Raw genomic sequence first — 14,292 nt, forward strand, 5'->3', positions numbered from 1 at the left:
TACATTCAACTGTCGTGAGAATTTTTTTGGATCTGACATTTAACGAATATAAATCTCATAATCGCGTAATTTGCATTGATTCTTTATCCTAAATATCACACAAAAAAATCGCGCTTGCATCTCTCCTTATGACACGAATGGTTGGAGAAAGTGTTTCCTATGACAAATAAAACAGCAGGAAGGAAGAAAGAGTTTGTTGCGAGTAAGAGCTTTTCTATCTATTGTTTCTCATGCTCCTTTTACCTTTTTTTTACCATCGCAATAGAGATTTTTTTCTTCTGACGAGAGAAAGTAAGGAGGATATTTTAGATTTGTGAAAGAGTGTGAAGAGCACACCTGTGGTTATGGTTCATTACGACAAAAGGAACAGAAAGAAAGAAATAGTATTATTAGTTAACAAAAGATATTTTTGTTGAGGAAGCTTTTTTTATTTTGCAATAAAATGTTATCAAAAACAATTTAATTAACATAATTTTTTTTTTACAGAGAAATATGGAATATATATATATATACATATAAAACTAAATGTATATCTCGTGTTTTTCATGTTTATAGCTTTTTACGATTAATTTACATATTAAAGTATTCAATAGAGTATATTTTTCAACAAATATGTGACGTTAATAAATGAAAGAAAAAAATTTTTGAGATAAAGATATTCGGCAATTTGGAAAAAATATTTTTAATCTCACATATTCACCAGCACGTCAATTTGTTTGCAATAACATTTCAGTCCGTCGTGTTTAAAAAAAAAAAAAAAAAAAAAAAAAAAAATGTCTAACGATTATTAAAGGGAGAATCTCAAAAATTTTTGAGATAAAGATTAGATTTGTTAACATTTTCAGGTCCAAATGGCTGTCCGAGACGCAGAGGTCGGCAAACGTACACGCGATTCCAAACACTGGAATTAGAAAAAGAATTTCACTTCAATCACTATTTGACGCGACGGCGACGAATAGAGATTGCGCATGCGCTGTGTCTGACAGAACGACAGATCAAGATCTGGTTCCAAAACCGACGAATGAAGCTGAAAAAAGAGTTAAGAGCGGTTAAAGAGATCAACGAGCAGGCCAGACGCGAGCGCGAGGAGCAAGACATGATGAAGAAGCAGCAGGCGGAGAAACAGGCCAAGTTGCAGCAGGAGCAGCAGAGCGCCGCCCTTCAGCATCAGCAGCAGCATCACGTAAGCGGCTTGGAAAAGACGCAAAGCGATCTTCTGAAGGCAGTCAGTAAGGTACCCACATAGGATACCTTATTGAGCCGACTCTCTTTCTTTTAAGGAAGACACAAGAGACTGGAGCGGCCTGGACGAAGACTCCGAAGCGAAGTAGTTGGTAAGCTCGGCTACGTAAGAAGATGATCCTGAGTTCTCTTCCTCTCACCTTCGCACGCGAGAAACAGGTACGAAACATCCGATGCGAAAGATTCTTGCGATCTTCTTTGGTGAATCGGTGAGTTTCGCAAATAGAGAGAAACCTGCGGTTATCACCGGTCTTGCATCGAGGTCGAAGACGGCGGGAATTTAGGAGATCTGGAGGATACACGGAACGCGCAGTCTTTTCCGGGCAGGGAAAGGTACGACGAATGCCTTGCTGAGTCGGTTCTTTTCTTTTTTACGCAAGAAAAAAAATAAATTATGTAGACATTACAGTAGAGAAAGAACTTTGAAAACAGATAGAGAATGATCGCACCCCTATCCCCCAGCTACGTACTTACTTGGCTAACCTCCGTAGAGCGAAATCGCTTCGGGGTTCAGCCTGTGACTGATTCCTAGAACGTATAATGTATATTGTTAATCGGGTGCTACACACAATGAGCCATTACTGCACGTGACAAACGCACGAATTGGCGCGATACTGCCATGGAAAGAGCCAATTATTATGTCGAGGCGGTGAGTAGACTAGTTAATGAGCCGAAATTGAGGGATTAATGGTCGTATGGCCAAATTATATCGACTACTTGTCGATCGAATTATCAACTATGACATTAATTTATCGATTAATTATTTTTAATCGATTAATTGATCGAACCTCGAATAAAGGAAGTAATTTAACCAAGCTGCGAACGTCCTGGCATCTAATTGTACGACAACAAAGAGATCTGAAAAGATTTAACTGACCTTTGAGTCATCGCTTATTTTATACATGCGATATCTCGAGTTCAGCTACATCTTCTTCTGTTGTATATTAGAACACGTCGTTCCGGAGGAAGAAAATGGTGACGCGATATCGAGAAAACAGCCTTGGCGATCTTGACATGTTTGATCTATATATATATGTCACTCGAACGTTTTCCTTCCTTCGTCGATCAGTAATGAAAATTAAAAGAAGCATAAAACTCGCGACCTTCTCGTGGAAACAACGAACATGTCTCTCGCGCGATTGTGGACTAATATTCACGATATCCTCTTTTGATATCGAGCTCAAATTATAAGTAATTGGCGTAATATTTTTTTTTTGCCCTACGTCACTCTCTTTAACGAATATAGTATTTGTAAATTTTTTTTTAAACGCGTTGACTTTAACGTTATTCATATCGACTTTGTTAAAATGCCTAAGTTTTTCGTCGGATAAATAGAGATTAGTTACACGTTGATTATAACATATTTGCAACTTTTTTTATCTATAATATGAATTTTATAGAAAAATTAGCATAATTCTGTCTTACGTATATAAATACTTGAATAGAGAAATCTGATTTTACACACTGTAAAAATCAGATACAGTATAGTGATACAAATTTTTTTTTTTTTTTTTTTATTCCTTTCCATATGCCTCCTATCCCTGTTCACGATACTCTGCACTCTTATGATATTGAGAAATGACTTGTGGGTGAGTTACGGCCGTGTAATACATATAATGCTACCGAATATTTATTATCTATATTTTTAGCAGTTTTTTGGGTAGACTCGATTTTGTAAAAAAAAATTTATATTCATAAACAGAAGAAACGTAACAATTTTTATTTTGCGGGCATTTCAAAATACGTCAATTCCGACAAATCACAATAAATGAAACTTTTTGTCAATGAATGTCGATGAATATAACAAATTATTTTAGATCCGACACACAATAAAAAAAGTTAGAAAATATTCTATTTATTTTTTTACCAACGTGAATAAAGTAATATCTTATCATGAGCAATAAAATTGTCGCAAATTTTACCGAACAATTTAAGGAACGTGAATACAAAAAATATTCAAACGATATTCACGCACTAGAGAATGAAATGACATGCCGTGAGCATATAAACATTGGATTTCAAGAATAAATCTTTCTGAATGTTGTTTCTAGGCATGATGAATAATATAATAACACTGTACAATATATACTTGGCGATCGAATTTTGCCAAGAATTCAACAAAGAGTAATTATCTCGATTATCCTGCCGTGTTGATAGACAAGAATACACTTATTATACAAGTACACTATAGTAATGAACATGTTTTAATAAAAATTTATTGTGAGAAAATTGCATTAATCATTAATATAAAATTCATGTGAAATTTTATGATTTTAAATTTTATACCATATAATTTATATAACGTTTACTTTTGATTGTTTCAATTTGCACAGTATTCAGTTATTCTTATCAGCGTTTTGTTGGAATTATACATAGATATTTTATAAATATATGCTGACTTTGATGAAACCGAGAAACATAGAAACGTCATGGAAAAAAAAATTAACTACACACATACACACACATTTGTAACACATACATACTAGAAACACGAGCCACACCACCGGACGAGTATCTCACTCTTAGTACATTAAATACGTAATTTGGTGTCAGGGTAGACCTTTCCATAGATATATAGAACCCGTTGTTGGTATTACTTACTTAGAGTTCGTAAAAAAAAAAGAACGAAAAACGTAAAACACGTGGAAAAAGTAACCGAGATATATAAATTATTACCCAATTATTTTTTTTCCTCCATGTTAGCGTGATCGATGCATAGATCTTGATTCTGTATCAAAAAAAGTCTCGATTAAATTGTATCCAAAGCAAAGTATCGCTACTTTTAATTTAATAATGGTAAAATCGATAAAAAATAAACACATTATTGTTTAATGCTGAACTATAATGTGTTCATATTCTATCAATTTTACAATATTATTATTTCACAAAAAAGATTAGAATGAAATATATATATTACATATATTTATTTATATATATATTAAATAATAATATATTATTTAATATTAAATATATAAAAAACAAAAAAATATATAGATATATTAAATGTATATATTACATTCATCATTAAAGATATGAGACTTTTAATCGAAAGAGAGATTTTAACAAATAAAAATATACGTAAAATGTGTGACAAGAATATCAGATCTTTTTTAGATTAATATCAAGATCTATTGCATAGATCGCCTGGTAATATATAACGACGTAAAAACATATATTGTACACAATATACCACATAATATATATTATTAAAAATAATTATTATATATATATATACATATATATAATGAGAAAATAAGCAAAAAGAAAAGAAAAATCTGTTTATGGCCCACCAAGGCAAAATTTTTGCTGGTGAAATTTTAGGGTACGTTTAAACGCAAAAAGTACGTAAATTGAATGAAAAAAAAGAGATACTTTGTTAATTTAACTGAATGTGAAAGCAACATAATGATGACGAGCAGCTCCAACACAAATAGACGTCCGTAAAGCAAAAAAGCACATCCAAATAAAAATGGAAAAAACTCGTATATTCATATTAGTACTTTATCCTCTAATTACCTAAACTATAAAAATAATATTATAAATAATATTCCCATACGTAATGTAATTATTAAGCTGCGTATGTGAGTCCACGTAAACTGACATGTACTCACATAAAAATATCTCCCCACATAGCAAAGTACCTACCTACATACCGTAATCGTAATAATGTTTTAATATGTAATGTGCAAAAAGAATGAAGGTAGAACGTAATATATGCGTGTGTAAGATTAAACAATTTTACAGAAATTAAATCTGAACATGATGGGAGCGAGAGAGCACTCGCAGAAATGTGGTTGTTTATATCTCCGAATATTGTAAGTACTCAGTATAATTATAATTGAAAGTACACATACACTTTATATTATATCCGATCCGATGAAAAAGTTAACATCACCTCTTAAGTGTGCTAAAGTAGTGTATCCCTCATGAAGGTGATATATGATTACGTATTTATAATAATTATTTACGACGTGTTTTAGATTGATTTACTCAAACAATTTGACCATGATACCCAATCTGTAAACTGTAATTAATAATTAATAATGATTAATTAAATTTGTTAAAATCTAAATCGACATATTTTATATTTGATGCAAAATGATTCGAAAATACTTTTTGTTACCTGTTTACCTTTTGTATGTAACTATAAGATTTGTTGATTTCAGGAAATATATGCATTATTTATTTCTTAATACATTCACAGACAGATATGCACACACACACATAAGAGACAAATCTCCATTATTATTCATACAAAAATTATAATTAATTATTGTACATTCAAATCATTTGTATAAAAAAAAAAAAAAAAAAAACATTTTTTATACATTTAAATCATTTGGATTAAAAATATATTTCTTATTGTTTATCAATATAATTGCGATACATATGTTAAATTATGCGTTGGACCATATTTCGTGCTTGTGCTCTCGGCTTACGCAGAGATATACAGAAACATTATGAGATAACACAACATAGTCGTATATCGGTTCCACTCCACGTAATCTGTTATCGTGTTAAGAGTACACAACGTAATTGTATATTTCGTGGCTGTAGCCCAAGGATCTTTCGGTTGTTCTGTCGGAATGTCGAAAAAGAGAAAAATATGATCGCGCCTAAATCTACTCCGGCTCATTGTATACGGAACAAAAATAAAAAAAAAAAAAGAATTAATATCGTGGAATCGAGAAGTGAGAAAGACGCATGTGACGCGATTAGTCCCGAGAAAATCGGTGTATCTATTTGTAGAAAAGCTTTATAGAAACACATGACTATATATATATAAATATATATATATATATATATATATATGTATATATATATATATTTATTTACAAACTATTATTATTATTATTATATTATTATCATTATCATCATCATCATTATTAATATTATTATTATTATTATTTTGTTTTTTTAAAGCTTGACAGATCCGCCCTGTAGTCTTTAAATCTACAAGGCGAACCTGCTGGCATTTATACTCATATATTATTATTATTATTATTATTATTACGAATTATGAGTTATTATCATTATTATATTTACTTAGTTATGTTTTGATGTTATAACCGCAAACACCGTTAATTATTAAGTGACGCGGTAGCAGCAAGTACTGCGACGATGGCGGCGCCGATACGTCCGACAAATTAGAGATATACGTAATGCGTAATAATAATTATTATTAAACTTAGTCTCCGAGAAGTTTGTACAGTACAGGGGCGATGAGATTTATGGAACGGCCGTGTTAGTATTTCTACGTACGATACATTAAATCTTAACTAGCGAGGCGGCGAACATAAAGCGGATGGCATTGACGTTACAAAGTCGCGCCGGTTTTTTGCGTGCATACGTCAGGCATCGACCGTAGTGCCGGACTTGAGAAATGGATCGACGACTTGAGGATCAGTATATTTTTTTTTCTTTTATATGCCATTCTCTTTGAAAGAGAGAGAGAGAGACTCGAGAAAATTTTCTTTATTTTTTTATCGAGTATACATCGCGCTATTTCGTTCAAGATTTTATTCGTGAACTATAAATCGATTATAATTTAAACAACAATTTTAATCGAGATTCGAAGCTTTACAATTGCTCGCGTTTTATATTTTTACAAGGGGTATACGAGTAATTTAAAGCAAAAAAAAAAAAAAAAAGAAAGGAAAATAAAATGATTGACTCTTGTTTGGAAATTACCGATAAGAAATGCTCTGTCGTGTGTGAAAGTATAATGTTACGGATTTAATTCGCATGTGAATTTTTCCGAATTCACGCGAATTAAAATACGTCATTATATATCCTGATCAATGAGACGGTCCCTTCTCGAATCTTTCGCACGGGTCAAAAGAGAGAGTGTGTAGTGGTATACTAAGACGGAAAACTTTAGACTAAAAAATTGTGCGGGCGCCGTCCACATATGAAGCTTTCTCTCGGCTTATCTCTAAGCTAGCTGCAGCAACTCTCTATATGGTTATATAGAATATTATTCCAAATAACTGAGACGCGTAATCATATCATATAACGTTCATAACGCTTCCTCATCCCTTCTCTATCCTCCCCTTATTCTCCTTCGAGATTTACCCTTTTCCTGATCCCCTCTTCCCTTCCGCTTCTACCTCTCTGCCATTTACTTGTTCTAATCTTTACCATTATCGTAGACGTACTATATCGAATTGATAGTACCGATTAGATATAATTACTGAGAGGTTAAAAAAAAAAGAAGCATACACATAATATGTTATAGTAGTACAACATTGCCCGACTTGCCAAACTCGCGTACACATCTTTCTTGAATTCGCGTGGTTGCGGCCGGTTCTTTGAACGTTAAAGCAAGAATATTTATTGAAGCAACTCCCTCCAACCTTCACCCCCATCCAAACCCCCGCGCGAGGACTTCTCTTATCCGAATTAAGAAATATAAAACGAACACTAGAGTGTGGCTCAAACATTGGTTAAACAATGTAGTAACATTTAATGTGCGCGTATGAGTAGCAAAAGAAATTCAGCTTGAGAATAAAAATGATTGTGTTTACATGTGAGAATGATAATGGAATAGTAAGGCATGAATGCAAGCGAGAGAAGGAGAGAGAAAGGGAGAGAGAGAATGAGTGTATGTGTGCGTGTGTGAAAGATAGATAGAAAGAAAGAGAAAGAATGATATTGAGAGCGTGGGATATGCAGCGTAAATTACGTCGTATTATCTGTAAGCGAATCTATTGGCAAAATTTAAATATATATTACCTATTCTTCGCGATATATTGGTTAAAAGACGAAAAGAAAAGATGATATTTATATGAAACGAATAGCCGAATCCGTCTGGCGTACAGAATCGAAGTGAGAAAAAAAATTGTTTGTTATATTTTCTTTATCTATAGATGTCATTGTTTATTTATAAACTGTTTATTTTACGTATTTTTTTTTTCGTATATTTGTTTTTTGTTAATGTGAAAAGAGAGAGGGATACTGAATTTTTTTATGATAGTATAGAGTGTGAATATTGCTTATCGTCTCTTATTGTTTCGACGCGTGTTTTTTTATATATATAGATATATTATTTAGATTTTTTTTTTTTAATATCCTGTATACTCGAAGACGATGATGCTGTTGCGTACCACAATTTCTGAGCTTGACATGGCATTAATGATTTCGTTTAAATATCTCGCAGATGCCGAAAAAAAAGAGGCACTAATTCTAGTCTTCTTCTTTGGCAAAAGGATGCTGATGCAGTTGCCGGTACGGAACACTCTCGTTGTCTTTTGCGCAGCTGGTTGTATTATACTTATTGCATTTGTCCGTTAGATCTAACTAACGTGTCCGATTAGCGTAAACACGAATTTGGACACTTAAGATTGGAATCGACTGTGAGCAGTCTCGAATTATGCAAAAATTGAATGGATTGACATTTCGGAAAAACTTCAAACGATGTTGAACGTATTTAAATTGTTTCGTTCGCGCGCAAGAAAATATGTCGATTGTCTTTGTTATTTTTTTTTTTTTTTTTTTTTTTTTTTTTTTTTTTACGGTAACCGGTTTGCCATGACATTGCTCACAACTGATTCCGCAAAGTGATAAGTTAATCAATTCGTAGACACTTTAGATGTTATATTTCCTTGTTGGCAGCTGTCCTATTTTGCGCTTACGTTTCGAATCCTTTTAACGATATATACATATATATGACAGCGCGTCCCGCGCCTTTTATTCGACGTCTTTTATACATGCATAATGGACTCTTTTGTTCATCGCACTCGTTGTAACTTGGCGAAACTCGGAAAAATCCAATGCAAAATACACTTTGTTGTTTAGCAAAGGATTCTCTCGTTATTCGTCGGAAATTGCGTGTGTGAAAAATTTACGCGAAAACATACACATGTAAGTCAGAAATGACGTTTCATTGTTTTTTACGTGCCATCGAATATTTTATTAAAAAAAAAAAGAAAAAGAGAGATTCTCAATGTTGTTGATAGATTCAACAGTTATGTCCAACGGACACTTGTTCTGTCTTCATTGTTTGATTGAATGTTATATTTATTGTTCGAAAATTAAGTCGACGTTTTCGTACTTTTTGTAACGCAAAACAACAAGCCGGGCCTGTGCACATTTGTATCAACATTGATAACTGTCGGGTATTTTACATAAATAAATAATCCGACTTTATTTCTTTTTCTAAATTCTCAATTTTTCTTTGCTCAGAAACTGAAGCCTGTTCGGTGTAGTTTCTTTCTAATTCTTCGTAATGTTAATATTACAATAATATTGTAAAACTGACATGAGAGAAAGAGAACTTAATTCTCAACTTTTAATTTAACTAGCTCTTTTTTCGCTTAAATCTTTGCATACGTGTTGTAATGATCAAAGTACGGAACTTAATCTCTTGATCATTATCCTCTCTGTATCTATCGAATGGATTGAAAGCCGTACATTACTTCGATAATTCTCGATGTAAATATTGAACGCCATGTAACGTTAACATCGCCCAGTGAGTGAAGAGCCGCAAGAAGAGATTAATTAATTAATTAAGACGAATGAATCCGCGGGTCTTAACGTATCGATGATACCCAATTAACGTAATACTGTAACCATAAGGGGACGTAGCTGTCCTTCAATACCTACCTACCTACCACGTTAAGTAATAGGAGTAACCGAATAATGGAGTCTCATGTCTACTGACTATTAATGATTAGTATTATGCCGTGTGACGGGAGCTGGCGGCAAGAGCGTCGACGATGATGATAACGATGATGATCGTTAGCGAGCGAAGTAATTCATTGACAATGAATGTAAATGTATCCATTTTCAAAACTTGATGTAGAATTATATTCATAAGCTATATCTATGACATACAAACGAAATAAAAATATATAGTAAATTATGGATACCTCTCTTTATATTCCTGGCAAAAAATCCTCACCGTTTTCTTTACCACTCTTTTCTTTATATGTATATATTAATATAATTACAATTAAGTAAGTAAATATTTATATATATAATTATAATTAAGTATGTAAATTAATAATTATATAATTATTGGGCCAATTTATTTATATATATTAGAAGCACTGTTTTCTTACCTTCTTACGAGAGTTTACATTTCAATAGAAAATTCTGACAATAAGTGCGAAGATGGCGGGCTTTTGCTTCTATTTCCTTCTGGCTTTCCACTCCCCGCCTTGTTGAATTTTCGCCACTTTTACGCTCGCAAGGGCGGAACATTGAAATGGAGGCATCGAGTGGCCGCGTATGGCTGCGGATATTTGGAAATAACCGTATCGGTTTATGCGTTACGGTCCCCTAGGCTCTCTTCCTATTTGCCGATCACCCATTCCTCTTGCAATCCGTTTGTATTTGGCGTATCGCATCATTTTTGCTTCGTATCGTGCACCTCTTGTTTCGAACACGATTGCTTTTATATGTTTCGAAATGTTGTGTTTTATCTGAAAAAGAAAATATAGATACACACAATATTAGAAATAACGCGACATAAGTTTATGATGGTTAAAGAATAAAAAAAAAAAAAAATTTTATACTAATATTTATCATGAACAAGATATAACAAGATATTATTTTATTTTCTTATTTTATTTTATAGATAAAAAAATATTTGCTTTCATAATATGAGTAATTTCCAACTAATTAAAAAAAAATGTTATTTTGTTATATGCATATACGGTATTGGTTTCTTAATTTTTACATATACAGTGTTCCTAAATATTGAAAATTTCGGGGAATGTACCTTCGGTAATTTTTTGTGAAAAAAAGTTTATATACTTTAATATCCTAAACATCATAATTTTCGAGTTCAGAATATTCAAAATTTAAAAAACGAGATTGCAAAAGTATATTTTGACAAAAAAAAAACATAATAATTGTTAGAAATGTTCATCTCTAACCAGGATATATGAATCTGTTCTCTATCTCATTGATTGGCTAATACATTCAAAAATACTAGGTGCATTATGGATTGTTTCGCATGATGTAACTATGTTTCCTTAAATCTTCAATATTTTCAATCAGGATATTATAAATTAAGAATTTAAGATGATCACAGAAAAAAATCCAACGGATTTAATTTTCATAATTTAGGTACATACAAAATAAATCTTTAAAAATTTTATTTTTTAATATTGAATACATCCTGACTCGAAGACTGTCATTTAGGGCATTAGTGTGTATATAAGGAACAGAAATTAAGGAACATCTGCATTTTTTTCGCATATATTTAGAAACATCCTGTATCCGAGTTTATTCCTAGAAAAGAATCCACAGAGTATATTATGATTAATGTACGAAACCAGTTGTTCGCAGCATTCCCCTAATGTTACGCGGGATCGTTTAAATCCACTTTATAGAATCTTATTCTCCACGGTAGGCGGAGAGAGATAGCTTCGGTATTGTCTGATTGACGAATGAAATAGATCCCGGTGCGGTGAAACTCGTCGTCCCAGTCTCTTTGTCCTTGCCCGGTGTTTCCGGAGGGTCTAGTACGTTCCCGCCATTGGCAATCCGCGAAGCCTCGCACAAGAGCGGCGCGTATGGAATATTAATTCGCGGGGTTAAGGTTACCAACGACTTCGTGTGTATATATATATACAAGTACATATATGTATATAATATATATACACATACCCTGTAGATGGCCTGTGCGAATATATATCCGCACGACGCGCGCATATATCCACGTCGCTTCGAATATATGTCTTCTCTCCGACGCACCGGTCCTCCATCCCGTTTTTCTGCCCTTACTTATTGGTTTCGTTGGCTTCCCCGACGCTGGGGAAGTAAGAAAGTGGCGAGAACCCGTCACGAGATCCAAAGGATACGTCCTACCTACGCAAGGAAGAGAACAGAGGCAAAGGGCGACGTCCCACGGGGACTTTAACTGAAACGTATAAATGGATGAAAGCGCGGAGAAGAGCGGCGTCCCTGAGCACAACGACGCCGTTGTTCTTCGTAGATCACAACTAAGTATCCCAGAGGCACGCTGTTAACGACGCATCCCCTGATACGTGACGCGATTTGATATAAAATGGAATTTTTCAGACAAATTTTCTCAGAGTTTATCAGAAAAATTAACAAACAGCGTAATTACTTCCTGCAAAAATACAGTCTGATAAAGAAATTTATTATCTTGGAAACAAGTACACCTTTATTTGTCAATTTCTTTTTTTCTAAATTTGTTAAACTTTCCATTTTTCTTAACTCTTTGAGATAGGCATATACTACCATTCAAAAGTTTCGAAGCAGTTAAGAATTGTTAATAATTTTTGAAAAATATCATTAGAAAAAGACATTTTATTTTCAACAAAGTTTTTTGGTTGATATATAGATACAATAAACTTTTATTGCAAGCGGTTTCTTTGAACGTATCAACAAAGGTTTTTTGTTTCGCTAAAAAACTGACTGCTTCCAGAAAGCTTCCGACTTGTGAAAGTTTTTCAAAGCTTTTGTATATACGTATATATGATATATATACACATATATATAAATTTTTAACTTTAATTTATAGATATTGTCATGACATTTTTTCATGTTTTTCACTCATTTTAAAGTTTTCTGAAAATTAACTAAATTTGATCGGAGAATTTATCCCTTAACATGCGAAATCAATTAAACCCGAAAAAAGAATAAAAAAAAAACATCTGAATAGGCTATTAATATAGCTTTTCTCTTCTCTTATTCAATTTTTAGTATAAAAATTAGTATAAAAAAAAAGAAAAAATGTGTTGTTTATAGTTAATGAACAAAGAATACAATCAAAATATAAATGTTGCCTCTATGTAACTGATTGCTGCAAGAATATTATACAATATTTCAATTCATTTTTAATCAAACCTATATTTATTTTTATTAAATAAATATTTTTATGAATTTTATAAAAGTTTAAGTTAAAAAAAAAAAAAAACAGTCGTCTTCAAAGAGTTAAATATCAAAATTGTTAAAGTACTTTGTGGAAATGGAGTGCGAGGAGATTTTTGGCTGCAATCAAGCAGCTTCGTTAAACGTCGCGAATGACGAAAACGACAGGAGACATATATCCTGTTGTTCGCATCTCAGTCGTTATACGCCGCTAACTTTATTGTCCTATCCTCGGACCATAGTGTCTCACGGTCTCTTATCTCTGCGTGCTTGTAACATTACAACCGCTATACTTTCCGAGTCTCGCGGAAAGAGACGCTATTGCAAGGGTCAGATCAGCCTCTTCTGTATTATGTGCAAGTAGCATCGCCTTCTGCGAATTATTTCTTTATCGTTCTAAATTCCAACGGTTTCCGGTCCTACTGCCGTAGAATTCTTAACGAATGTCTGTTTCAAAGAGCCAGTAGCTTAACATGAAAAATGCATGTCGTTTAAAACATATTTCTTGAATTATCCATTTTAATATCTCCCCAACATATCTTTTTACGTCCTCCAACAACATTTTATACTATTTCATATTAAGCAAGAATATCTGATTTACTTTTAGGTATGGGAGTTACGGTACAGTGAAATTATGATATAACTGTGCCGTAATTAAGATAAAAAGTTTTACTATCTAGATTTACTTTGAATATTTTCCGATGGAGACATCTTAACTGGAATTAATTAGTAATTTATCCAGGTGTCGTTGGCTCGATAAATTGCGTTAATTTTATTTTTTACTTTTGTTTTGGAAACTAACATAATTAATAATAAAATGTGTACGTCGACTATATTAATTATCACGGTTTGGAGTTTACGATTTTTTTTTTTGTAAGAAGTAACAGACAATTGGTAATTAAATGTACGTCGCGCGACTGCATAAATATTAAATTATTTTTACGAGAAAAGTTAAAATGAATAATAATTATAATAAATGCCATTGTGAGAAATTATTCAACCTGGAGAGAGAGGAGATAGATATATATTACTCACCTCGAGAGTTGCATTCCGTAAATGGAACATGTCGTCGGGTTCTTATCGGCTGTTTCATTCCGCACCGGTACTTTTGGCCCAAGCTAATTGAGATCGTATCTTTTTGCTCTTTATGAGCTTTCGCTCCTCCCGTGCGCAACAATGTAAATCGCTGATGCTAGGAACTCC

At 32.9% G+C, this 14,292-nt stretch overlaps 1 protein-coding gene across 4 annotated transcripts in view; it reads left to right on the forward strand.

The window, feature by feature from the left end:
- The window catches only part of LOC140668766 (homeobox protein abdominal-A homolog), a 169,107-nt gene that overhangs the window by 25,639 nt on the left and 129,176 nt on the right, over window positions 1-14,292 (forward strand). The window contains exons 3-4 of one of the 4 annotated variants that reach the window (XM_072898069.1): window positions 846-1,183; window positions 1,281-10,101. The exons of 2 other annotated variants lie outside the window; for them this stretch is intronic. In XM_072898069.1, the coding sequence (XP_072754170.1) occupies window positions 846-1,183; window positions 1,281-1,331 (389 nt within the window). In that variant the 3' untranslated portion in view covers window positions 1,332-10,101. Of the gene's footprint in view, window positions 1-845; window positions 10,102-14,292 lie in introns of those variants that run through there. One more of the 4 variants, XM_072898068.1, reaches the window with a different exon arrangement.

The sequence above is a fragment of the Anoplolepis gracilipes genome, chromosome 8 (genome assembly GCF_047496725.1).
Source record: "Anoplolepis gracilipes chromosome 8, ASM4749672v1, whole genome shotgun sequence".
Taxonomy (NCBI): domain Eukaryota; kingdom Metazoa; phylum Arthropoda; class Insecta; order Hymenoptera; family Formicidae; genus Anoplolepis; species Anoplolepis gracilipes.